The 26706-nt window shown below is 69.9% G+C and overlaps 1 protein-coding gene across 4 annotated transcripts; it reads right to left on the bottom strand.

Annotated features, from left to right (window-relative positions):
• Positions 1-335: 335 nt before the first annotated feature.
• On the bottom strand, positions 336-23801 carry JAG2 (jagged canonical Notch ligand 2). Of its 4 annotated transcripts, none has more exons than XM_059058830.2 (26): positions 23723-23801; positions 23186-23536; positions 15696-15753; positions 13641-13892; positions 13480-13540; positions 10038-10168; positions 9810-9929; positions 9550-9663; positions 9264-9377; positions 9031-9144; positions 8902-8948; positions 8635-8805; positions 7625-7775; positions 7341-7493; positions 7144-7257; positions 6633-6746; positions 6426-6539; positions 6171-6287; positions 5676-5703; positions 5510-5595; positions 5046-5159; positions 4837-4952; positions 4198-4446; positions 3494-3625; positions 1992-2148; positions 336-1719 (listed from the first exon to the last, which is right to left on the bottom strand). In XM_059058830.2, exons 1-26 carry the CDS (start codon positions 23786-23788, stop codon positions 1253-1255), a joined length of 3711 nt encoding a protein of 1236 aa, XP_058914813.1. In that variant the 5' UTR covers positions 23789-23801; the 3' UTR covers positions 336-1252. The 4 variants fall into 4 exon arrangements, with proteins under 4 accessions (XP_058914813.1, XP_066883724.1, XP_058914817.1 ...); XM_067027623.1 differs by having other exon boundaries at positions 23360-23536; XM_059058834.2 differs by lacking the exon at positions 9031-9144.
• Positions 23802-26706: the final 2905 nt, after the last annotated feature.

Below are 26706 nucleotides of genomic sequence, written 5' to 3'. Positions count from 1 at the left end.
CGAACCCACGGGAGCCAAGAGCCGCTCACGGCGCAGCGTCTCACACTCCCAAGTTTTGACCTAATTCCCTGCAACCTTGAGAGCTCTTCATTGCTAAGCGACTTGACACGATTTACAAAGCTCTGCTCACCCGTTTTCAGTACGGAGCGGATGCAAAGCGTCTCCCTCGCCTCATTTCCGGGAAAGCTTCCGTCGACCACGCGGACGCGAAGGTGTTCCCGGGGCAGCAGGACGTCTCCCCAGCTCGCCCGCACCCCTGCCCCCGTGCCTGGTTCTGCGCCCTGGACGCCCCCCCTCCTGCCCAGACGCTAAGTCACAAAGGAACAGCACCCAAAGAACAAGGGAGGACTAAACATTTAAGTTATTAAATCAAATATACAGAGTGATTCATTTAATATGTACATATGTACAAAAATGCACTTTCACGAGGAGGGGCGGCCGGGGCCAGCAGGTGGGCAGCGGCCTGGTACCCACGGCGAACGTTGACAGTTGCGAGGGGAGAGTCTGTGTGAAGGCACTTGTCACAAGCTTCAGTACTGCCACCGTCCCGGGGAGAACAGAGCAGTCAGGAAGGGCACTTCTGAAAGCACAGTTGAGAGATCTCTGGAGCGAGTGCTCTGGGCAGGAGCGAGCGAGGACGGCGGGCTGCAGTGCACGGGCTGGCAAGCTGGCGAGGGTCTGCCCACAGGCCTCAGGCCACGCCGACCGCCACGGGCCCCACCAATGACCTCAAGCCCCACTGCAACCGCAGGTGCCGCCAACAGCCACGGGCCACACCGAACATCACAGGTCCCACCGAGAGCCACGGGTCCCGCTGTCAGCCTCGGGTGGTCCCACCGACAGCCACGGGTCCCACTGGCTCTTTGGCCTGGAGCCACTGAGAACCCCAAGTGAGGAATAAAGGAAGATTCTGTAAACAGTGCACCACCTCTGGGAACAGACGCTCAACGACTTGGTGAGAACGCAGACATCCTTGCTTTTTCCTGCCACACGGCCAGTGCGACACACAGAAACGTTACAAAAATAGCAACTATCCGAGAATACTCCGTTGTTTTCCGCCTGACAGTTACCCAATAATTTATACAAGCTTAAAGAAACATAGAAAATAAACATCTGTTTTTCGTTTTTGGTGTTGTTTTTTTTTACACAAAATAAAGGAACTATGCACACGGCCTCGGCCTCCTGTGGTCCGGCGGGTGGCGTGGCACCCAGCGAGGGGTCCTGGGTCCCGGCCCAGCTGGTGACCGCAGCCCTACTCCCGGACGGCACGGCACGTGGCGCCGAGGCTCCCGACCGTGCGGTTGTCCACCTTAGGGCCCGAGGCCCAGCGGGCCGGCCTCCCAGGCGAGCGGCCGGGGTCTTTGGTGAACTTGCACGAGAGGAACTTCTCGGCCTCCGGAGAGTCGTCCTCGCCGCGGCCGGGCTCCTCGTCCTCCTCGTCCTCCCTGCCGCCCGCTGGCCCGGGCAGCGCCTCACCCACCCTGCGCGGGGCTGGCGTGAAGTTCTTGCAGGGGAACAGCACGTCCTTGGGGCCGCCCGGCCGCTCGATGGGGTTGCGGATGGGGTTGAGCGGGGCCCACTGGTTGTTGGCGCCCTCCTCCCGCGGCAGCCGGCTCCTCTCCCGCTCTTTCCTGCGCTTGCGGGTCCACCACACGCAGACAGCCACGCACACCAGACACAGCACGCTGAACACGCCGCAGAGCACCGACACCAGCAGACCTGGGGTGGGGGCGCCGTGAGGGGACCGTCGGGCGAGGGCCCTCTGGCTCCCGCTGGTGGGGAGGGTCCCAGGATCGTGGCTGGGGAGCGGGTGCGTGGGGGGCTGGGGGCCCTTCACTGGCAGGTGCAGAGCGGTTGCAGCGTTTTGTGGGTTGGACGGCCCCCCGGCAGGGCCGGGAGAATTCACAGCCCCTCTCCTCCAAGCCCCACGTGCCTGAAAGATCCCCACCGGCCCAGGAGGCCAAGAAGCGGCCCCCCTTCCTCCTGCTCACCTGTGGAGGAGCTGCCCATGATGACCGTCTCCACCTTGACCTCGGTGACAGCCAGCAGCAGCGAGCTGTTCCCCCGTCGGGTGATGGCCGCCACGATGGCATGAGCTGCACTCTGGATCAGGCTGCTGTCCGGCAGGTCGTGTGCCGGGCTGAAGGACTGAGGCAGAGGACAGAGCTGAGGGGCAGCCCGCCCGTGACCCCCACGCCCCAGTGGGAGAGCGTGCCTGGCCCCGCGTGCGGCCCCGGGGCACACTGAGGTTCCCGTCCAGGCCAGCGGCTCTCGGTCAGCGGCAAGGAGGGATGCGGGTGGCTGTGGTCCCACGAGCAGGGCCGTCCTGGAGCAGTGAGGGGCTTGGGAACCTGAGGCCCCAAGGCTTCCTGGAGGGAGGCTCATCGAATGGGGGGTCCTGGGGAGGTGGTGCCCCACGCTGGGCACTTCATGGGGAGGTAGATGAGGCCTGGTCTGCACTTCCCTGGTCTGGACCCCCTGCACCTGGAGCTAGGACAGCTGTCCCTGCAGGTAGGCTCCCAGCCCCAGCCTGCCACGCCTGGACTCCAGAGGGTGCCACAAAGCCAGCACTGGCCCCCGATGCCGGGGGTCCCCTGAACCCTGCTGGCACCGTGCGGCCCTGCTGCCCCAACACCGGCACCCAGCCAGCACCCCGAGAAGCTGCTCTGCCCCTTCCCCCTCGTCTCTCCCCGCACACCCCCGCCACAGCCTCCCCCGACCGCGTGGTGCCCATTTACATTGGGTACCAACCTGGGCCCCAGAGCAGGGCCCCAAGGACACCCAGTCAGCCGAGGGCCCGGGCAGATGGCCAGGCCCTGACATCACATCCTAAGGCGGCCTGAGACCACGGGCACCCCTGCTGCCGCGGACACCAGGGAACACAGCACAGGCGAAGTAGGGGACCGGGTGCAGCCGAGGCGACAAGAAAATGAGGCTTCCACCCACAATCCCGCCCACCCCGTCCAGTCCGGCAGGCCCTGGCCTCAGCACCGCACCCAGGCCACAGCTGACCCCCGTGGGCTCGAGTCAGGGTCCCACGTGAGGGCTCCCCATCCTGAGGCCCCGGGCTTGGGAGCTTCCTCACTGCCCCTACCCTGCCCTCAAGGAATCCTGCAGCTATACCCCGTCGCTGCCCACCCTGGCCCTGATCACTCTCCTTCCCTCTCTGGCTGCTGCCTCTGTAGCCCAACTCCTGCTGTCACCCGGGGCCTCCCACAGTTCTGGGGACTCCTGCCCAGAGTCCCAGCTGGACGCGCCGGCCCCACGGAGCTGCGTGTGCGCCCTGCCCGGCCCCTCCTCCCCCCGCCGCCGGCTGACAGTGCCTCTCCCGCGGGCCCGCCCCGGCCCCGCCGGCCCCCAGCGAGGGAGCGGGGAGTTGCCACAGTCCTACGCCGCGCAACCGTGCCGGAGGGGACCCCTGGGTCTGCGGTCACCCCGTGTCCCCAGGTACCTGGGAGCCAGCCTGGCCTGGGCCCTCTGCCCCAGTACCCACCATAGCCACCTCCACCGCGCTGGCCTCCGAGGACGGCCGGTCACAGAGAAGCACGAGCAGGCGGTCCCGGGCCAGCGCCCTCGTGGCCGGCAGGGCGCGGATCCCCGAGCAGACGGCGCCCACGGTGGTGCCCTGAGCAAAGACGGGCCGCAAGTGAGCTCGGCCCGGGGACCGAGGATCTGAGGGCGTTCACCCCCAGCCGGCACCTCGGGCAGGTGGGACATGCCTTCACGCCTGTCTGAGGGAGCGGAGAGCGGGGACGCGGGAGGAGTGGGCGGTACCGGCTCCCACAGCGGCCCTGTGCCCCCTCACCCGCAACACAGACCACCACCGTGGTCAGGGCTGGGGGGGGCCTCCCCCAGTGCGCAGGCCAGAAAGACGGAAGGACGGGGCCGCAGCCAGAGTCCGGCGGGAGTGAGAAGTGCCCGCGGAGCCGTGGGCCACCCCACTCCCTGGAAGGCCACCTTCAGCCCAGGCCCCTGGGACAGCTGGAGGGACAGGCACGTCGGCCCTGGCTGGCCGCTCCCCCGGGGCCAACCCTCCACCTGCTCTGACCGCACTCGGCCAGGCTCCCCAGGCTCCCTGGCCCCACGGGCGCTGGGCAGCCAGCGGGCATCTCGGGCCACCTCGGTGGCCTCGTGAGGAAGGACGCGGCGCCGGGGCTCTGCAGACCTCCGCGGTGCCCAGCGGACGGCGCCACTCACCTGGGGCACCTGGTCGCGGTTGAAGAGCAGGGTGAGGCGGGCGCAGCTGTTGTCCAGGTGGCTGGAGCGCGGCCGGCACGGGGTGCTGGGCAGCAAGGACTCCTCCGCGCCGCACTCCCCCCACGCCACGCAGGGCGGCTGCAGGCACTGGCCCGGGGCCTTCTCCTGGCACCACTGCCCAGGTGGGCACTGGGCGCTCAGGGCGTCAGGCCGGCCAGCCAGCAGGCAGGGCTTCCGGCCGCACCACACCTGGGCACACGCAGGTGGGACCCGCAAACACCGGCACCGCACGGGGAAAAAGACACGGTCGGGTCAGCGAGTCCCAGGGCGGGGCAGGGGGCAGGGGGCGGGGCAGGGGGCGGGGCCCCGCTCTACCCCTGGCGCTCCCTGGTTAAACGTGGCACCGGAAGGACCCCCACCGGAGCAGGGCAGGGCAGGGCAGAGCAAGCCCAGGTCTTCCGGAGCCTGGCTCACCGGTCCCCCTCCCCCAGCACCCTCACAGGGTGAGCGACAGGGTCCCGGATGAATGACGGGGATCCCAGGGCGCCGGGCACCCCGCAGGGCAGTGAGGGCAGGCAAGGCAGGGAGGGAGGGCGGGCAGGGCCGGCTGGAGAGGCTCTGGGGCAGGAGCCCCCGTACCTTGCTGCAATCCCGGCGGCCGTCCAGGCAGCGGCAGCCGTTACAATCCTCCACCCAGGAGCTCCCGTGCGGGAACGGCACTCCCTGGGACCAGCAGGACCGCCCGAACACGGTCACTGCGTGGAAGAGAGGTGGCGGCAGCCGTGAAGGCCAGGTCTCGCCCTGCCCCCACCAGGCACGGCCCTTGCCCACAACGTCCCCCCACCTACCCTCCTGGCACCGCGGGCCAGACCGGCCGGGAGGGCAGCTGCAGCGGTAGCCGTTGATCTCGTCCACACACGTGGCCCCGTAGGCGCAGGGGGAGGACCGGCACTCGTCAATGTCTGCGGGGAGAGCGGGCGGGCTCAGCGGGCAGCACGCGAGGCCCTGGCCAGCAGGAGGGGTCGCCCCCGGCCAGCTCGGGCCTCGGGCTTCCCTGGGGGCCCTCTGAGCTGGGCCTGGCGCCATCACTGGCACCAGCCCAAGGCTTCCATAAGCACCCCCCCATCTGCCTCTGGGACGGGCGGGGGGTGGGGGGGTCCTCTGGGCACAAAGACCTCAACCCAAACTAGGGTCTACCCCCTTGCCGGGTGGCGGGGCACAGACAGAGGAAACCGCGGCTCGGGCTGAGGTGGGAGCAGCTCCCAAGGCTGGGATCCCACGGCACTGCCCGCCCGGTGCCCCGGCTCCTCACTGATGCGGCAGTCAGGGCCCGCGAAGCCCGGCGCGCACTCGCAGCGGAACCAGTTGACGCCGTCCACGCAGACACCGCCGTTGTAGCTGCGGGGGGAGGGCGGGCGTCAGGGGGCCCAGGACAGGCCGAGCTCCCCTGCCAGCCCACCTCAGGGGCTCGCACTCACCAAGGCAGGGGATTGCAGTCGTTGGTATCTGTGTTTGTGGAAAAGAAGAGGACAGTGGGCACGGCATCCACCCGCCTGGCACCCATCCGCGCCGAGCCTGGGGCACCCCAGGCGTGCAGGGCGGGAGGACGCCGAGCTCCCTAGCCGGCCCACCGTGACCAGGCTGGAGGCGGCCGGAGGCTGGGGGGCCGGGGCAGCTCCGGGGGGAGAATCCATCGCGGGGGGGCGCTGGCGTAGGAGGGTGGGGGGCACGAGCGGGACGCCCAGGCCGCAGGGCAAGTGGTTGGCGGGAGAGATGGACAGAGGGCAGAACACAGGGGAGGGGCTGGGCTGTGGAGCTCAGGGGCCGTTGGAGGCGGCACGGCAGATCTTGGGGTTCAACTGGACTTCGGTGGCCAAGTGCAAGGGGCAGGTCTGCGAGGCAGATTCGAGAGAGCGCGGACCCGGAAGCTGGGGGAGAGAGGAGCGGGTCCCACCCCACGCCCATGCGCTCACTGTGTGTGCAGGTGCGGCCCTCCCAGCCGTCCCGGCAGATGCAGGAGAAGGAGTCCCCGCTGCCCACACAGGTGCCCCCATTCACGCAGGGGTTGGGCAGGCAGCTGCTGTTCTTGGCTGCAAGGGCGGATGAGGAGAGGAAGGAGGAGGCGGGGGGGCTTCCATCTGGGCTGGGCAGACCGGGGGCTCCACCCCGCGCCTCCAAACCGCACGGCAAGGGGCAGGCACGGCCAGCGCACCCTCGGGGCTCCTCACCAACGGTGCAGGTGCTGCCCTTCCAGCCCGGCGGGCAGGCGCAGCGGAAGGCGTCGCCACTGTCGTAGCACGTGCCACCGTTGCTGCAGGTGTAGGCGTCACACTGGAACTCACCTGCGGGCACACGGCCGCTCAGGGGGCGCCCGGAGCAGGGGGCGGCATCCCGGCGGGCAGCCCCCAGTGCAGCGGGGGCTCGCGGGCACTCACGCGAGTGGCAAGTCTTGCCCTTCCAACCATCGTCACACACGCAGTAGAAGTCGTTGACCAGGTCGTAGCAGCGGCCGCGGCTGTGGCAGGGATCGGGAAGGCAGTCGTTGGGATCTGGGGGTGAGGACGCCGGTCAGAGGGGGCACCGACGCTCAGGGAGGGCTGCCCGGGGGAGGGGGCACCGGCGCTCAGGGAGGGCTGCCCGGGGGAGGGGGCACCGGCGCTCAGGGAGGGCTGCCTGGGGGAGGAGGCGCCGGAGCTCAGGGAGGGCTGCCCGGGGGAGGAGGCGCCGGAGCTGGGCCAGGGAGACAGAGGGGGCGGGGAGGGAGAGCGTGTGCCCCTCCACCACACACACGCTCACACACACATGCCCTCACACACACGCACACACGCCCCACTTCCGAGCACCAGCTGGACACGTGGAGCCAGTGACCACCTGGGGCCGCTGGGGCTGCGGTGCCCGGTGACGGGCCACGTGGGGCCCGGGGGAGGGGCAGCGCGGCCCACTCACTGGTGTCGCAGAGCTCGCCCTCCCAGCCGCTGGGGCAGAAGCAGCGGAAAGCATCCACCTGGTCGATGCAGGTGCCCCCGTTGCGGCACGGCTGGCCGAGGCAGTCGTCGATGTCTGCACGAGGCGGCCGTGAGCCAGGCGCCCAGGCCGCCCGGCCCCCGCCCGGCCCCCACCCGGCCCGGTCCGCACCCACTCACTCTCGTGGCAGTAGGTGCCCGTGAAGCCGCTGTCACAGACACAGGAGAAGTTGCCCCCGGGCTGGCTGACGCAGTGTCCGTGGGGGCCACACACGCCGGCGGGGGCCACGCGGGCCGCCCTGGTCCCCGCCTCGAGCCCGCAGCCATCGACCACTGCCACAGAGGTGGGAGGGGTCAGCCCCACCTCTGTAGGCCCCATCCGCCTCTCACCTCACCCCATCCCCTCAGACCCCACCTCTCACCCCACCCCCCCCACCCCCAGGCCCCCCCCGCGCTGCGCGCACCTCTGCAGGCCCCGCCGGGGCACGGCTCGCGGGGCTCAGAGCAGTTCTTGCCGCCCACGTCCTCGGGGCAGGCACAGTAGTAGTCGCCCCCCAGGTTATAGCAGCGCGCACCGTTCCGGCAGGGGCTCGGCTGGCAGAAGTCAACGTCCACCTGGGGGGCGGGAGGCGTCCATGAGGGCCCAGGCCCTACTGTCGGTGCTGGACGACGAGCCAGGCCTCACTTGTGTCCATGCGAGGAATCCCCAAGATCCAGGCCCCACACAGACTGGACACCCAAGTCTCTGCAGCCAGAGCCTGGAGGACCGCCCAACCCAGACTGTCCGGGCCCCTCGGCTGGACGGAAACACCTGCAGGGGCCAGGCCCCTCCCACCACCCTCTCCTCCAGGGCAGCCCTCTTCCGCCGCATCCGGCCTTCGCCCCTCCCGCTGGCAGGAAGGCCAGCTATTGGCCTCCCTCCCCAGCCACCAGGGCCGCCCTGAGCCCTGTCCGTGGGTCCTTCCCGGAAGCATCACTGCCAAGCTCCACGGCGCTAGACAGGACCTCTATCCTGGGCCCCAGGAAGCCTGCTGGCCAGAAGACCCACCCCTTGCACCCCTGCAGCCCCACTACTCCTCCCTCCTGCAACGGCCAGGGCAGGTCAGAGGGCGGTGGGGGCGCGAGCCTCTCCTCAGACCCGCGTGTGGCACCCCCACCCCACCCGAGGGCCCCTCTTTCGGGGGCCCACGCGCTCCGCCCCGTCAAAGCTGCCTGCCCGCCAGCCGCAGCAGGAATCAGACAGACAGGGCTTGGGGCAGCCGGGTGACCTGCCAGGGCCCCCGGCCCCCACCCCGCCAGGAGGGGCTCGTCGTGACAAGCGGTGACCCTGCGACCCTCCCCTGCCCCAGCCCAGCCAGGCAGCCCAGACTCTCTGCAGGGCCGACGCCCACCGTGGCCCCTCCTGGCCGCTCGGACGGGCCACCCGGGGCAGCGGCTGGGGGTGGGGGAGGCAGGCAGCACGCGCAGGCCTCACCTCGCAGAGCGGCCCCGAGAAGCCCTGGGGGCAGTGGCAGCGGAAGCCGTCGACCAGGTCCTCGCAGAGGCCGACGCGGCAGGGGCTGCTGGCACATTCGTCCAGCTGGCGCTCACAGTGCCGGCCCGCGAAGCCCCGTGGGCACACGCACTGGTAGCCGTTCACCAGGTCCTGGGGGGAGTGGGGGGTGAACCTCCCGCAGCCGCCCCCGCAGGCGGCTCCCCCGACGCTCCCCCCACGTGGCGCACGGCCCGGGCCGGCCCTCACCTTGCAGGTGCCGCCGTGCTGACACTGGCCCCCACAGTCGTTGACGTCTGCGGGCAGAGGCGCGGGTCACAGCTGGGTCCGCCCTCTCCCCCAGCCCTGCCCGCCTGTGGCCCGCCCACCCGTACTGACTGATGTGGCAGTTGATGCCCTTCCAGCCCGGGATGCAATCACAGTAATAGCCACCAATCAGGTTTTTGCAAGAAAAAGCATTAAGGCACGGCTTCCCTTCACACTCATTGGCGTCTGTGAACGAGACAAGGGCAGCGATGGGGCCCGGGCCCCGCCTGCCCCGGCACCCGCAGCAGCAGCAGCGCATGCCCAGCGCACAGCCCATGCACACACGCGCCCCGCGGGCCCCTTACCCAGCTGGCAGGTGGCCCCCCCCCACTGCTCGGGACAGATGCACTCGAAGCCGTCCACCTGGTCCACGCAGGTGCCCCCTGCCGCACACGGGTTGGAGGTGCACTCGTCAATGTCTGCAGAGATCAGAGGAAGAGGTGTGGGGCGGCAAGGAGGGCCACGGGCCTGGCTCTTCCCGTCAGCACCCCCCCCCCGACCACTGCCATCCATGCGGACGCGGCCACTGCCCCCCCAAGACCCCTCAGGTGCCAGGCTGAGTGCCCAAAACGCACCGGAGTGGGCACTCACCAAGCGCACAGGTGGGCCCGCTCCAGCCGGACGGGCAATGGCACTCGAAGCCTGAGGGCACCTCGTGGCAAGAGCCCCCGTTGGCACACGGGTTCGAGGCGCAGGCGTGCTCGGCTGTGTTAAGAACCACAGGAAGTGGGCGTGGCGGCTCAGGCCCCCTCCTTCCTCCCCAAGCCCCCAGGGCCCTGAGGTGGGAGTGGGGGGAGCCTGCCGCACCAAAGGCCAGAGGCGGGCCCAGCCGGCCCCCGGCCCCGACGTACCCCGTTCGCAGTTCTTGCCCAGGTAGCCGTCGGGGCAGGCACAGCGGTACTGGTCGGGCTCCGCGTTGATGCACGTGCCCCCGTTGGTACAGGGGTGGTGGCTGCCGCAGTAGTTCAGGTCTGGGGGCAGGGGTGGGCGCTCAGGAAGCAGACCGGGCCCCTGGCTCCCTACCTCCCCGAGGCTCCGACCTGCGGCCTCGCCACCCGCCCCTCGCCCACCAGGCGCACCTTTGTTGCAGAGCAGGCCGCCCCAGTTGGTCTCGCAGCTGCACTGCCAGGGCTCCACACAGCTGCCGTGCACGCAGCCCGGGTACGGGACGCACTCGTCACAGAATCTCCCCTGCCAGCCGTAGCTGCACCTGGGGAAAGCCGAGGGCCGTGAGGCCACGTGTGTAACAGCGGAGCCCGGGAGCTGCGGCCGCTCCCAGGGTGGCTTGGGGACACGGGCGCAGAGTCACATGGGCCACCCAGGGCCGGCAGCCTCAGCCTTTGCCCTGGAACGGGCCCTGGGCCGGGCGGGGGTTACGGTCCCGCCGGCCAGCCCGCACCGTCACGGGCACTCCCGGCCGCTGCGCACACGGGCGGCCGCAGCTGTCCAGTCACTCCTCCCGGAGCTATTTTGGGACTCACCCCAAGCAGGGCCTCGAGAGCCCCAGCGCCAGGAAAGGAAGGCGCTGCCGGGACCCCAGGAATGAGAGGGCCAGGTGCTGCGAAGCCTGGGCAGGCCAGTGGGGCTTCAGGAAAGGACTCCGGGCCCGGCCCCAGCCGGTGACCTTGGGCTCAGCACGCGACCTCACCTGTGACTCAAGGGCAGTAACTTCTCTCTACAAGGCCCAACCGTGGGTGCATCTCACAGGTGGGGACACGGAGGCCCACAGGCCGCCCCAGTCCGGCCCTGAGAGAAGCCAGATTGAGGGCAGTTCTTGAGCTGGAGTCACCCGCTCCCTGGCAAACGGCCTCAAAAGGCCTCTTGGCTCCAAGGCCGTGACCCCGAGGCCTGGCCCTGCCTAAGCTGTGGGTGAATGTCCTCTCTGGGAAGTCCTTCAGGAGGAGGAGCAGAAAGACACGCAGGCCATCGGCGAGAGCCTGGAGCCCGGCCAGCCGGGGGCGCTGCTCTCAGGGGAGAGGGACCAGCACCCTGTGCTGGACGCCCCAGTGCCCGGCGGCCTGCCCTTCAGGCCCTGGACGTGACCCCCAGGGGACCCTCCCTAGAACTTGGTCCCGCAGGATGGAGTGACGTCCGTGCCATCACCCACCGCATGGATTTATTTTTGGAAAAGGAAAGAGCCATGGCCCTTCCCCGAGTCCCACGGCACCCAGAAGGGACGCTGGCCAGCTCAGCCAGTGCAGGACAGGGAAACCAAGGCCGGTGAGGAGGGGCTCCTCCAGCCCCGGTACCCGGGGAGCGGGGGGGGGCGGGGGGCGGTGTGTGTGCCGGCCTGGGCCACACCCCCCCCACCCTCCCTCCGGGGGACCCCTGCCAGGGACCACGAGGGTCCCTCGGGCGTGCTCTCGGCCCTGGGTGGGGCGGCCCTCTCCAGGCCCCCCCCACCCCAGCTTTCCTGGCCCCAGAAGCCCAGGGAGGAGACGGCAGGAAGGCACGGCCATCTCCGCAGCATCCGGTGGGGGTTTGTCCTGCGCTGAAACCTGAGCCCTGAGCCACGGACGGCAGCTGGGCCTCATCCACAGGCCAGGGAGAGAGGCGGCTAGGGCTCACCTAGAGCCTCTGTCCCGAGAGTCCCGCGCCCCCGCCCCCTCCACGCCCTCCTGCACAGCCCACACTGCGGTGGAGGGCGGGCCTCTCCCACCCTCCTCCCACCCGGCCACCCACCGGCCCGGCCAGGGCGTGCGGGGCTGAGCCCCAGCCCCACTGCGCTCACAACCCGGGTGGGGACCTGTCTGCCCGGAGCCCCAGGGCTCACGCCCACCACACAGGGCACAGGGCGGGTTTCAGGGGGGGGCCCTGCCCGGGGCAGAGGGCAGTCCTGCATTCAGTCTCCCACCCAGGGTCTGGTTCCGGAAGGTGCCTGTCCCTCGAGACATGAACCCACCCTGGGCCAGGCCCCCAGGTGCCCTCTCACCGGCACTGTGCTCCCCACGCCGCTTGGAGATCTACGCAACGTGTCCGAAACCCGGCAGAGTGTGTGGCCGCGTGGGTGCAGCACTAGCCCCCTGCCTGTCCCTGGGCAGCCTGCCCGCCCCCCTGCCCCGGGACTGGCGGGTCGGCTCCACGTGCCACTTCCCAGGCCAAAGCCACCACAGGACGAGCAGAGGGTCACCCTCCTGTCCCGGCCCCCAGACGCTGCCCCCGCTGTCCAAACTCAACAGGGGAGTCACTAAATGCCTCTGCTCAGCGCCCTGATCCGAAAAACACACCTGGGAGCAAACCCGCCCTCCAGAAGGAGTCCTGGGACCAGTGAGACCCAAGGCTGGGGCAGAGGCCTCACTCACCGCACCTGCTCTTCTCTCTGCCAACGTGCAGGCCCCTCCCAGGGGCTCGCCCGAGCGTCCACCCGGTCCCCCAGGCCCGGCTCCCGGACCATCCTCGTGCACCCCGGCACCCACCCTCACTCACACACCCTAGAGAGCCCTGCTCTAGGCGCCCCAGCTCCACACCCCGGCCCCGGCCCTCCGGCCGTGCCAGCCCCGCTTCCGCTGCTCACGCACTACCTGGCAGAACTACTCCTCCCTTCCCGCAGCCGCCTGTGACCCTGCCCAAGCCGGCAACTCCGCCCTCCCCGCCGTCGAGGTCTCCGATGAACGCCACCGTCTGCACGAGGCCACAGGGACCCCTGGCTCTCTGGTTCCCTCTGACTCGTGACAGTGGCCTCTGCCACCTCCTCGTCCCACGCTGTCGCCGTCAGGAGGCTGGGGCTGGCTCCCAGACCTCTCCTACTCTCCAACTGCCCCCGTCGGCTGTCAGCACGGCCCGTGTGCCTCAGGGGCCCACCGTGTCTCAGGCCAGGCCTCTCCCCACACACCCAGGGCAGGGCAGGGCACCTCCACATCACCTGCTACTCTTACCCCTGCCTGCTGCGCCTGAGCCCACCCCTGTGTCCGGTGGCACAGGATACAGAAGGCTTGGGGTCCTCCCGATCCCCCACTCCTCCACTCCAGGACGTCTGCAGGACCTGCCCGCCCTTCCACCTCCCACTGGACCGTCGCCGTCACACGCCCCTTCCCCGGCCCGGCCCCGCCCCTCCCACACAGCGGCCCCTCCCACACAGCAGCCTCGCTCAGCTCCAACCCTGCAGCAGCCCCTCCTTTTCTAGGTCCCCCCCCCACTCACCACCCTCCCCCTGTCCTCCGCCCACCAGCACAGCCACTCTGCCCTCTGCACCTCCTGTGCTGCAGACACCTGCCCTCGGGTGGCTCTCCGCCTCCCGGCCTCTGCCCCTTGTGTAAGACCATCCCGACCGAGTTACGTGGACCGGCCCTGGCCGCGCCCCCTCCCCAGGCGCCCGCCACCCTGCCGTCGCCCCGGCTCTGAGGCCGCGTGCATCCCCGGGCCGATGATCGGGCCGCGTGGGAGCAGGGCCCGTGTCCCCACTCGCGGCGACCCCAACACCCAGCTCTCCAGCGCCGCACGCACAGCAGGCGCTCAGCCGAATCCTGCCGAGGGATCAGGTGTGCCTGGAGGGCAAAGAAGGGGCAGGCGCCCGGCACTCACCTGCATTCCCCGGGCACGGAGCATCCCCCATGGAGCAGGTTACACCCTTGTTTACACACGGCTGCAGAGAGAGATCGAATCAGAGAGGCGCCCTGAGGCAGGCACGGGGTGGGGGGGCCTCCAGGTGGCACCCCGCACAGCCCTCCGCGCGGCCCGCTCACCCTCCTTGCACTCCTTGCCCATCCAGCCGTCCATGCAGGCCTTGTTGCCGTACTGGTCGCAGGTGTAGTGGCCGAAGAAGTCATTGCGGGGCCGGCAGAACTTGTTGCAGGTGGCGCTGTAGTAGTTCTCGTCGCAGCGCACGCGGATCTTCAGCTCCAGGTGTGCCACGTGGCCGCTGAAATGCAGGCTCTTCCAGCGGTCCTCCGGGTTGATCATGCCCGCGTGCGACACCCGCTCGATCAGCAGTTCCTCTTGGGGGGGGGGGCGGCAGAGTCAGCCGGCACAGCCGCCACACCCCCGTCGGAGGCGCCCAGCCCGCCAAACCATGAGGCCAGCGGCCTCGGGCCACAGAGCCGGGACAGCAGGGCCACCGCAGGAAGCGCGGGGCTAGAGGAGCCTCCTGCTCCCCAGACGCAGGCGGGGCCGGCGGGGCCGGGCGGGGGCGTCCCCGCCTGTGCCCCGCAGCCTGCGGCCCTGCTCCCACTGGCACCCCCACCGGGCACCACGCCCACCCCTCGCCGCCGCCGGACGCCCTCCCGCCCCTGCCGGGACCCCCTCCCTCTGAAGGCAGCAACCGCACGGCTCACTACCGCCCATCTGAAAACAAGCCTCTCTCGGCCCCGAGCACGCGTGGATCCAGCGGCCGGATGGCTGGGCCTCCCTTCAAACCAAGCTGCCGCGTGGGTGGAGGCACCCCAAGCCGGCAATCGCAGGCACGGGGCTCGCGGTACGTCTCCCTACGCGTGCGTACCAGCTTGGGGAGGTCTGCGATAAGAGGCTGAGGGTGTCGTGCACCCCCCCACCCCCGAGCTACAGGAAAGGCCAGGCCCCTCCCCGAAGCGTCTCTCCCTGGGCCGACCCATCGCGCCCTCCTCCGGGAACACTCCTGCCCCGGGCGTCCTGTCCCCACGCCTGCCCAGGCCCGCCGGCCGCCGCTTCCAGCCCGGCCCCTCTGCGTGCCCACAGCACTGTCACCTGTGGGACCCAGGGGCTCGGTCTGCCTCGGAGTCCAACTGCCACACGACACTGCCCCCACACGCGGCGCGTCCAAACTGTGCTCCGGCCCGTCCGCCTCACGGTCTCTCGGCCCTGCGGCTGCTCAGGCCACCCCTGCCCGCTCTCGCCACATCCAACCCGTAAGCAAGCCCCGCGCCTTGACCCTTCGAGCGACCGGAGCCCCTCTCACCCCGCAGGCCGCTCCTGGTCCCAGCACCCCCAACCGCCACCTGGGTTCACACAACAGCCTCCTCACCCATCTCCACGCTGGCCCTGCAACCCACCGTCCACGCCGCAGCCCGAGTGACCCTGCTCCTGGAGAAAGCCAGCCCACGAAGCCTCCGTGACCTGACCCCAGCCTCGCTGACCTAATCGCTGCCTCCACCCCCGCCACAAGGGCCCCATGCTATTCTCCAAATCGCATCGGGCTCACTCCTGCCTCAGGGCCTTGGCACTTCCTGCCCCTGCCGCACACGCGAGTGCTCTTCCTCGTCTGTCCACGGGTTCCTCTCTGCCCTACCACCACAGGCCCCACAGACGCCGTGCACGGTCGGCCAGCCACCAGGGAAGCCTGCGGGGGAGGGCCACCAAGCCCCACGTTCCAGGGCAGAGAGGGGCTCAGAAAGCCAGAGGGCTCTCGGCAGCGAACCACTCCGCTGTGCCACTGAGCCGGCCGCAAAAGAACAGGCTTGGGTTTGGGCATCGGCAGGAGGGTACGGGAGCACCGGGGAGGCCCAGGTGCGGGCCCTCGGCCCTCGGCGAGGACACGTGCCCAACACGATAACACAGAGGAAGCCGAGACTGGGGAGGAGGGCAGCGCGTGTGCAGCTCAGCAAATCGCACGTGTGGCAGAGCTTCCTGGCAGCCAGGGCAGAAAGGGAGACAGCACAAAGGTCCCCGGGGTAGAGGCAGCTTTCCTGCCACGTGGGCCTTTGTCCCCAGCAGGCAAAGGACCAGGAACCCGGCTACGTGCATCTCCATGACCGAGGGGGGTCGGCCTCCCAGCGCCCTGAGGAAGGCCTTGCAGGCGGCGGTCCACCCAGCCGGGGCTAACTCACCATCCGGGGTGGTGTCATTGTCCCAGTCCCAGGCCTCCACGATGAGGGTGAAGGAGCGCTGCGGACACAGAGAGGGGCCCGTCAGGTCCCCGAGGCCCCGCCCCAGCCGACCCCCACGCCTCGGCCACACTCCCACTTCACCCCTCGGCTCTGAGGAGGGGTCTCCTCAGCAGACCCCGCGATGACCCCCTGCAGGAAGGAGACTGCCCCTGCAGGTCACGAAGGCTCGTGGGCGTGAGCTTGCGGCTCCCGCAGCCCCGTGGCCCACCGGCCAGCCCGACTGGCTTGGGTCAGGACGGAGGGAAGGGAGAGTGACCCAGACGGAGCAGCGGGCATTAGGCGGGCGCGGCTGGAGCAGCTGCAGACAGGCCTCCGGGTGGCCCGGGACCACAGGGGGTTGAGCGGGAGGCCGCTCGGCAGCTCACAGGGGCCCAACCCACCCTGGGGAACAGGAGGGACGACACCCCGCCACCAGGCCACGGGACGGCAGGCCAGGCCCAAGCGCTGGCGCTGCCCCTCCTCCACCAGACACAGTCAACGTCTGCCACGCTAGCCCACCTCGCCCGAGACCGGGAAAGCGGCCCCTGCTGCACAGACAGGGAAACTGAGGCCCAGGGACTGCCCAAGGCAGCCTCAGCCTATGCCCTCTCCCCCTCCCTGCCCCCAAGACCATCTGGCCCTCGGGCGCCAGGCAAACGATGGGGTGAGTGATGAGGTGGGACGCCACCGCCCCGCCTGCTGTGAAGACAGCCCGTCACTCCCAGGCACAAGCTCGCGCCTCGCCTCAGCCCTCCCTGCCCAGCTCTTCCCGGACCGGGACCCTCTGTGGCTCCCCCCCCGCGCCGCTCGGCCCCCTCTTCAGACCAGCCACGAAGGTGCCGACTTCCACCCACCCAGCCCTAGCCCCACCCGGGCTGGGGACTCACAGGACAGGGCCAGCTCTGGGACCACGGGCTGGCCGGCTTCCTGCCCGGGGGCTACTGCCCTGGAGAGGCCAGACTCCTCCCCACCCCACCCCCGGCACCCCATCTCCCAGCCCCTGCAGCCGCCTGCCGGCACCCCGCCCCACTCAGCCCTGGCTCTGCCGTCCCCCACGCCCGGCCTCAGGCAGCTCCCCGCGCTCCTGCCACATCCAATCACGCCCACAGCCCCTGGCCACCCAGGCGTGGTCCTCCCTCGGGGCCCTCCCCTCGTCCCCTGCCCCCAGCCTCCAGCTGTTCTCCCTCTTCCCGCCCCTCCCACGACACAGCCTCAGAGCCCAAGACACACGTGCCCACCCTCAACTTCGCTCAGCTCACCTACGCCGCTGCCCCTGCCCTGAGCCCAGCCCCCCGGCAGCTGCCTCCCAGACACCCCCGGACGACCCGCAGGAGCTCACGCTCACAGCCGCCACCCTAGGACCCACACCCACCCAAGAAGCATGAGCAGGACGTGGGGAACCATCCTCCATCCTTCTAGAACCCCCCCGCCCCCACAGAGCTGTCCCCAGGCTCTCGATCCCACCTCTTGAGTCTCCCCGAACCCATCCCCTCACTCGTGCCACCGCCCTCTGCCAGGCCATCAGGGTCCACGCCCAGGCTGCCCACCTCCACCAAAAGCACTCCCGGCAGACACTGGGCCTCCACACCCCCGCCCACAGGAGGCCCAATGACCCCCAGGGCTCCGTCCACGTGTCCCCACTGCTCAGTCCTCTTGGGGCTCCCCGTGGCACGCGCCCTCCTCACAGGTACCCAGCGCGCCCACCCTGCCCCCGAGCCTTTGCGCACACGGCTCCGGTCCTCTTCCTGGAACGCCGCCCTCAGGCCAGCCCTCCCCGGGCCATTCCCACCCCTGGTGGCAGCCGGAGCGTCCGGCTCCTCCCTAGGCCGCACTCCCTGGCCCATCCATCCACCCGTCCGAGTATGCACCAGGCACAGCTCTGCCACCGGGGACCGGAACCCCTGCCCTGGCGGACAGGTGAGTCAGCGGGGCGCGGAGCTGCTGTTCTAAAAGGGGGTCAGGGCAGGCCGCGGAGAGGGCGCCTCTGGGCTTGAGGCTGCGGAGTGCAGGGAGAAGCATCCCAAGCAGGAGCCATGTGGCAGGGCCTCGGGCTGGAAGAGCAGGGACGTGGGAACGGGGGTCTCAGGGTCAGACTGTGGGGCCGCCAGCCCCCGTGCCAGCTTCGGTGCTAATGCGTCGGAGCAGAGTGGGTGGCTGCCAGGTGGGTCTGAATGAGGCCAGAGACCGACGGGGCTCCAGCAGTCGTGCTGGCCACCTGGCAGAACGGGCGCGAAGGGAGGACACAGGAGGAAGCAGGGAGCTGACGGGGGCTGCGCCCAAGAGGGCGGGAGCACGGCGGTCAAGGCCCCCAGTAGGACAGGCGGGGGAACGCCCCAGGCCGGGCCGCCCATCCCACAGGGCGCTCAGCCCTTGGGGCAGCCGGAGTCCACCTCCCCACACCTGGGCTTCGGGGAGTAGGGAGCACCTCCTGGCTCCCAGGAAACCCCACGCCAGCCACTCAGGTAGGGTTACCGCCATCTTCGCCAGAGTCCAGGGCTCCGGTTACCTGCTCCCCGCAGGGACATGTGCTGCCCGCCCACCCGCAAGGGCCCCACCGCCCGCCAGCTGGGTTCCCTACACCTGCACGGCAGGAAGTCATCCAGAGAGAACCTGAGCCAGCGGGTGGGGCGGCACCAGTACTGGGCCTCCACCTCCTCTCCTCCTCCGGACTGTCCTCTAGGACTCAGTTTCCCTCCTGCAAACGGCAACCTCCCGTTCCAGCGCCGCTGCCTCGCGGGCCACGGGCCCGGCAGGGCTTTGTCAACCCCAGATCCCTCCAGAGCAGGAGAAAGGCAACAGGCCTGGATGGGAGGCCTCGGAGGGAGCCCTGTCGTCCCAGGGACCGGGCTGGGGGTTGGGTGCCTGGGCCGGGTCGATGACAGCTAGGGGCCGGGGGTGTACTCCCTGGCAAACAGGCAGAGGAACACCCCTGGCCAGGCACAGCTGGGCCACCAGCCTGCCCAACCTCGAGAGGCCCACCCAGCCGGCTGGCCTTAGTCCCTGAAGACCCAGCCACAGGTCTTCCAGAAAGCCCGCCCTGACCTACCCGCACGCCCAAGGCCAGGTCCAAAGCCTTGGTCTGACCCCCCAGAGAGGATGATGGGGCAGCTGCCCAAAGACGTGGAAATGGTACAGGGCAGACACGGGGCCGGGTGTACCACACCGCACAGCCCAGGGCACCCCAGGCCAAGAAGGCCTAGCACAGACCCTGGACCCTCTGCCCCGGCCCACGGGCTCCACCCTGGTTCCTCGCCCACAGCACCCGCATCAGCGCCCGGCCCCCCACAGAGCAGGGCTTGATGCTGGTGCCAGGAGCTCTAAGCACAGATACGTTTTCTGAAACCCGAGCTTTAAAAAGGCCCAAGCCTCTGCCTCCATTGTCACCCGACAGGGAGGGGAGGGGGCCGCCTACCGTCAAGGCGCTGGGCTCCGGCGCCCCGGCAGAGGAGCGGACCGCCGGCCTCCCCACCAGGGAAGCCAGACACCCACACTCCGCACCAGGGAGCAGACAGGGCCTTGCCTGGGCGTGCCCCTCCCACCCCACTGCGGGCCGGCAGCCCACAGTCTCCCGACACCTCTTCACACGCACGCTGCAGGACCGCAAAGCCCTCGGGCAGGTCGACCCGGGTCACACCAGGCTCACGGCAGCCTGGGGGATGCGGACCCCGGCGCACCTGGGCTCTGGGGGGAGGCGGACCCCGGCTCAGGCCTGAGGATTAGAGAGGCCTGTCTCCACCAAGAAACCCCTCGTTGGCCCAGCCTGCCCTCATCCAGACACTACCCCTGAGGGAACCCCTGAAAGCCACAACCCCTCCACGGAGCCCCTGCCCAAACCCTCCTGTCACGCTGCAGCCTCGCTCCCCACCCCACCTCTCAAGGCCCAGGGACAAAGCCCCAGCCTGTATCCAAGCGCTCCACTGGCCAGTGCAGCCCTCCCCGCGTCCCCACTTTGCCCGAGAGCCCCACCCCGCTGCCCCAGTATCAAAGCCTTGACCGAGACCCCTGACGTAGCAGGTGCGGCCCGCCAAGCCCCACCTGAGTAGGACCCCCAGGCCCTGGTGGGAAGGTATGGGGAGGAAGGGGGCGGAGGAGGCCCTGGGAGCAGCATGGGGAACGGGCCAGGGTCCATGTTAGCCCCCCACCCCGGTCCCCAGCTCCTTGGGGGTCGGGAGCACACGGAGGGTGGTGCCACACACCACCCGGGGCGGCTTAGGCGCTCCCAGGCGCAGACATTGGCCTGGCCCCCCTTGGGATGAGGGCTCGTGCCGCTGACAAGCCCCCTTGGCAGTTGGATGTGGGGGGGCTGGGCCCCGTGTTCACATCCCGGCAGACCTTCCCCTTGGGTGTGCATGCCCCCGACTGGCCCAAGTGCCCCACCCACCCCTGAGCACATCGCAGCCCCCGCAGGGGACCCCAGCCTTCTGCTGGGCAGCCAGCGAGGAAGCGGGGAGACGAGGCCAGCCGGAAGGCCAGGCTGGGCACTGAGCCCTGCAGCCCTGTCCCGCCCCCACAAGACCACACGGTTGCACCACGCGGCCAGGTCCCAGGAGCTGCTCTGGCCCACGATCTCAGGTTGGCTACACGGTCAGAAACGCGATCAGGCCTAGGCCCACCTCGCTTCTCCTCCTGACTCCAGCTTGGCTTTCACGAGCGGCCACACCCCATCCGTGCCACCATGCACAGCCACCCCCTCGAACCCGCAGGGCTCGCTCCAGGAGAGGGGCCCTCGACCTGTGGGCCAGGTCCTGGGGTCCCAGGTACCAGAACGTAAACCAAGTAGGCAGGTGTGGCCTCTAACTAGGCAGCAAGTCCCCTCACTCAGGGCCCCTGATGCCACACCGCACCTCCATCGGGCAGCCCCACCTGGCCCCTCCAGCACCCCCGATGGCCACCTACCACACCCAGAGAGAACTCACGCGGGCGCACGTGCACACACACGTGACCAAACGTGGCCTCTGCCCTGCCAGCTACAGGCCCGGCACTGGGGCCGACAGGGCATCACCTACCTCCTGGGGAGGCCAGCGGGACGCATACGGACATCCACGGGGAGGCGGGATGAGGAGAGAAGAGGCAGGCCTCACACCCAGGCTGACCCCACCTCCCGCACCTCCAAGACCCTGGACACGCCCCTCTCCAGAAAGCTAAGCCCGACCCCAACCAGAAACCACAGGCGGTAGACAGTGCAGGGACCCGGGCCCACGCGGCCAGGTCAGGGTGCCCCAACCAGGCCTGGGGCAGCGGCGGAGGGGGGCGTTCGGGGCTGGCTGAGGGTCACTGGGGTAGGCGCAGAGCCCAGACCAGCTGCCGGTCCTCCCCCTCCAGGGGCCTGGGCCGGCTGCAGGAGGGCGGCTCCCCACACCCGTGCACCTCCAGCCACCTTCAAGGCCCTGCTCACAGCCCTACTCTAGGGTCCTGAACGGGAGCCCTCCCACCTGAAGCCCCGAGGCAAGGCCCGGCCCCCTCCTCAGTCCCCAAGGCACCAAACACAGTCCTCGCTTTCTCCGGTCAGGGTCAAGGGCCCTAGTCGGCACACTGGCTTCCAAACTCACCCCAGCTCGCGGGATGGAGCTGGACTTGCAGCAAGCAGAGGCAGTGTGGCCCCAGGGCTACTGCCGGCCGAGCGGAAATACCAGTGTGCTGGCATCGCCGCACCAGCTGCAGGACTGGCAGCCGGGCCACACTACTGGCAGGGAGGAGAGGACAGGAGCAGCCCCCCAAGCACACGGCTACCCACCCCAGCCTCAGCCCCGACCAGAGGGTGGGCCACCTGCTCCCTAGGACAGGATCCAGCTGGGAGCGGGAGGAAGGGAGGCGAGCTGGCCCAGGACCTGGTGCTCAGTCTGCAGGCTCCTGCCTGCTGAGACCAGGGCCTGCCCCGTCCCGTTCCACCCCTGGCCGGCCAGCGGGGCCGAGTGCCTGAGGGACACGCGTTGGCCCACCACATTCCTCCAGGCCTCCCTGCCCCCACGGCCACGGCTGCCAACTCGAGCCGAAAACACATCCTCAGGTAGCGATTTCGAACCATGCTGGCTCCGGCCCAAGCGCAGATGACAGGCTGCGGGCCCTGCTCAGACCTGCCTGCTGAGCCGCTGCGGGGGCGAGGGGGCTGGGCTCATCCCGGCGCCCGGGGCCTCCCAGGCCGCCCCTGCCATTTCCACCCCAGGGACCATTCCCTGCCTGAGGCCCCGGGGTCAAGGGAGACCCCAGAGGCCAGCCAGGTATGTGGGGGTAAGGCTGTGACCCCAGGGAGCTATAACCAGGGTTGAGGAAAAGGGTAAATAGGATAGGGGAGGCCCCCGGCCTAGGCTGAGGAGAAGGCGCCAGCACAGGGCTCAGAGCCGAGTGGGGGAGGAGGGCATCGGACCCAACTTCAACCAGCCCGGCCTCAACCCCCCGTCTCTTCCAGGACCAAGACATCAGGTGGGTGTATTCCTATTCCTGTTGGCTCCTGCTGGTTGGTCCAGCCAGAGGTCCTTAGTCAGAAAAACAGCCTCTCAGAGCCTGGCTTCCTGCTACAGCTGGACCCATCGCCAGCTGCGGAGACCTGCTCCTGAACACCGAGGCCCCGCTTTACAGGGTCCTCTCTCATCCCTGCCCCCACCCAGTTCCATGCATGCAGCACAAAGACCTGGGAGGACGGGGGCCCCCCGCGGCTTCAGGCCACATCAGGCAGCAGGAGGCCTTGACCTGCCCAACCACAGCTCCCTGCAGCCCACGGGGATGAACCACATCCCTACCAACATTCTCAGGCCCAAAGCTCCTGCCTGACAGGCCAGCCCCAAGCCCCCTCCCAAGAAAGAATAAAGCTAAAAACCCAAGGCTGTAAAATGTAAGAAACCTGACAGACAATCACTGCACCAGGGCTCACTGAACCTTCCCCCCGGGGCCTGGGCCAGGGGCAAAGGCTGCCACCAACACACGTGCCAGAGGTCCGCCAGACCCAGGTCCCCCGGCGCCCGCCGGAGCTGCACACCACCCCCCACCCCGCCCCCAGGCATCCAGGAAACTAAAGGGCGGGCGCAGGCTGGCCGAGGGCCCGGGCGGCTCCGCCGGGGCCTGCCCCAGACCAGCCCCAGCACGCGCTGCGCACATGCCTCCGCGGCCTGCCCGGGCCCGAGGCGCCTGGCCGCGCCTCCACACCCAGACAGACACGCGCAGGGCGACGCAGGCACACGCCGCGGGCCGCCGTGCACGCGGGCCGAGGCCATTCCGCCCCGCCGCGACCCCCGCGCGCCCACGTGGCCGGGCGCGGACCCGGCCCCACGGAGCAGGCGCCCGGGGTCCGCCCGCCGCGCGGCGCCGCCTGCCGGCCCCACCCGCCGGGTCCGGGCGCGCGCGGCTCGCACGCACGGCCAGGGCCGCAGGTGCCGGGAGGCCGAGGGGCTGAGGGGCGGCGGGCAGGGCGGGGCCGGGGGCCGGGCGCCGAGGGAAGGGGGTGGGGGCGCACGTACCGGCCAGGCGAACTGGAAGGGGATGACGACGAGACCCGGGTCCTGGTCGCCTCCGGCCCGGGCCCGGGCCCGCGCCCGGTTCCCCGCGGCGCCCGCCGGCGGCAGATAGAAGGAGTTGCCGCCCAGCACGGGCGTGGCGCCGTGGCCGTAGCTGCAGGGCCCCGTGGGCGTCACCTTGGCCTGGTACTCCTTGAGGCACACGCGCACGTACGTGTCGCACTCGTCGTGGCCGCAGCCCCCCGCGCGCGTTGTCCGGCCGTCGCCGTCACAGCAGGCGCCGCTCAGCAGCTCCCCGTTCACGTTCCGCAGCGCGCTCAGCTGCAGCTCGAAATAGCCCATGGGCCGCGCCGCCTAAAAATAAGGCAGAGAGAGAACGCAGGGAAGCGCGGGCCGGGGTCGCGAGCCGGGGCGCCCCGCCCGGGGCACCCTGCCCCCACCCGCCGCGCAGCCTCGAGGGCTTCCGAACCGCGGTGCCCGCAGGCGGTGCCACCGGCCCCGAGGGACGACCCCGTGCGCCCCGTCCGCGTCCCCGCTCACCTGCACGCAGAGCGCCAACAGCAGCAGCAGCTGCCGGGGCAGGCGCCCCCGACCCCGCGCCCGCATCGCCTTCTCGACCCCGCCCGCCGGCCCGCCGCCGCCGCCGCCGCCGCCCCTGCGCGCCCGGCCCCGGCCTCCCAGTGCCCGCCCGCCCGCCCTCCGAGCGCCGGCGGCAGCGGCAGCGGCAGAGGAGGCGGCGGCGGGCGGGGTCGAGGCGGCGCCGCGCGGGCCCGGGCGGCGGGCGCGCTGGGGCTGCGGGCGCGCGGGGGCGGCGGCGCTCGGGCTCGCAGGCTGCCGCGCTCCGGCCCGACCCGGCTCCCTCGCGGCGGCGGCGGCGGCGGCGGCGGTGGCGGCGGCGGCGGCGGCGGCGATGGTGGGTCCCGGCCTCGGCTCTGCGCGCCCGCGCTCCCGGCGCCCGCAGCCAACAAGTTCGGGACAAGACTGACAGCTCGCTCGCCCATTCGTCACCCGCGCACCTGCATATGCATCAGGGGGCGGGGCCGAGCCGCGGGGTGGGGCTGGGGGGGGAGTTGCTGGGGGCGCCCAGGATTTAAAGGCGGCGGAGGACTCCTCTTGCCAGCGCCTGGATCCGGCGCACGTTTCCCGGCGCCCTCGGGCGGCGGGGCGGCGGGGCGGCGGGGCGGCGGGGCGGCGGGCGGCGGCGGCAGATCCACTAAGACCTCCGCCGAGCCGGGAGAGCGGTGCTGGGTGCCGCAAAGCGGCTTCCCCTCGCCCGAGCCCCGCCGGGTGTCAGGAGCCAGGGGGTGGGCCGCCCCCTGAGGTCACCGCCGTGGTCCCCTCCTATCGGTGCGCCGCCGCCGCCGCGCTGTTCGCGGTCCCAAAGGAGATGCCGCCTCCCGCACAAGTCAGGGCTCGGCCGCACGCGGGGCGGGCGCGGCCTGGGACCCGAGCCTGCCCGGCCCTACTGCGCGCCCCCCTTCCCCCGTGAGTGCCCCCATCCGTGCCGCTCCTACCACCTCCACTCCGGCCACAGGGGGCGCTGCTCCCCTCCCACGCCCCGGCCCCTCTCCGCCTCACTGCCGGTGGGTCAGGAAGCCAGCGAACGAATGTTCTTCCGCGCAGACTGTGTGCCCGGTTCGGTGCTGATGCGGGGGTCGCCAGGCCATACTTTCGAGGAACGCCCAGGACGGGTGTCGGGGCTTGGACGGGGGGGAGTGCAAATAAAGGACGGTGGTGCACCCCCAAAAGGACAAGGTGAGGGCCGCCCAAAGAGGCTCTTGCTGCTGTCCCGGTCGCTAGGCCCCCATATCCCACCCTCTGTCGTTGCCCCCTACTGGAGTAACCTCGCCTCGCCTCCTCCGAGGCTCCTTGTCTCCAAACATCCCAGCCTCTCCGCCAGTCAGCGTCCCTTTCAAGGCTGGAGCTCGCCTTTGCCGTTAGGGATATCATTTCGGTCCAAAGGGGCCTTCCCGCTCAACCTCCAGAGTAACCGGGCTTTTTTCATTCCCCTGGCTCCTCCGGCCGTGGGTTGGATGCTGGGAGTGCAGCCCCTGCCTGGAGCTAGTCACTGCTACAATTTGGGGCAGGGGGGCTGGAAGCCTTCCTGGAGGAAGAGAGCTTCGAAGGAGGCCAGGTTCATGGGCAAAGGCAGTGGCAGAAGGAAGTCAGGAGCGCAGGCACCGCCCTCTCTCACACTTGGGTATGTAGGTGCAGCAGCAGCCTAAGGGGCCTGATGCCCTGGTTTCACCGCCCCGCCTGCGGGTCCAGGACTCAGGGGCCTAGAGAGACGGGCCTGGCTTTGCTCACTCCAAGCGCCCATCCCTACCTGAGCCCCTCTGTAGGCTGGGAGGGGGCAGGACACAAGCCAGGCACTGCCATGCACAGTGACCCCCACCAAATAAGGGAATGTGAGCTGTGTTCAGAGGCTTTCAGTTGCTTTCTTCCTGAGGGTGGGCAGCAGTTACTGCCGTGGGGACAGGGGGTTCCCCGGGGGAGAGGCTTCCTCCTCTTTGCTCTGGCCCAGAGACAGTGCTGAGTATTGGAGGCTCTGTCCAGGGGTCCAAGGCTCCAAGCCTGCGCATGCCCACTGTCCTACACCCACGGCTCTCCTGCACTCAGTCAAGCGGTGAGCAAGGCAGACACAGCCCTTGCCCACCCTCAGGCAGTTCCCAGTGGGGGCTGGGGGTGGGGGTGGGCAGAGAACATAGACAATGTAGAACAGCAAACTGTAAGGGTGAGCCATGCAGCAGCACATGGGGAAGAAGCCTGCTAAGACCCAGAGGGCAGGTCAGGGTCGGCCAGGTGAGGGGCTGGGAAGAGCACATGCAAAGGCCCTGGGGCTGAGGAGAACACATGGCCAGGGCAGGGCAGGTGAGGGGCAGAGGCTGGAGGTGGTGGTGATTGCCGGCAGTGCTGGGCCTGCCTGGCTAGAGTCTTCCTGCTGAGACTGACGGGAAGTCACAGAAAGCAGCTGAGCTGGGTTGGGCTGCACGTTTGTGATTTACATTGTCACAAAGATCCCTGGCTTGGGGGGAGGGGCAGCACAGGACGAGGTCAGACAGGGAGGCCATAGGCGGCCACTGCCATAGTGCAGACGAGAGGGGCCGGTGGCCGGGCCAGGGCCTGGCCGTGGAGAGGCGGAGGAGGGGGGACTTCCAGTGCAAGTTAAGAGGCGGAATCTGGAGAACAGCCCCCCCGCCCCGCCGTGTGCCCCTCCCTTATCCGAAGCTTCCTGCTCCTGGCCAGCTGTGGGAGGAGATGATGGCCTGGACTAGCTCACATGGTGGGTGGTGTGGCTGACGCTGGGCTTGCCGTGCGGCCGGTTCCAGAAGCTGCCGCGTTTCAGCTGAGGCTCTTGCCCTGTTCAGGGCTGTCTTCGGCATGAAGGCACCAGTGAGCGACGCTCACCCATCTCAAGGTTCCAGCTCCACCTGCCAGGGGACGCGGCCGCCCTGGAGCCCTTCCCACTGGCCAACCCTGCCGCAGGGATACAGGGAGCCCCCGCCCGCCCTGCAACCCCGGGG

This window comes from Kogia breviceps, chromosome 3, assembly GCF_026419965.1.
Source record: "Kogia breviceps isolate mKogBre1 chromosome 3, mKogBre1 haplotype 1, whole genome shotgun sequence".
Lineage (NCBI taxonomy): Eukaryota > Metazoa > Chordata > Mammalia > Artiodactyla > Physeteridae > Kogia > Kogia breviceps.
Note: the sequence above shows the minus strand (reverse complement) of the source record. Positions and strands in the feature narration are given on the sequence as shown.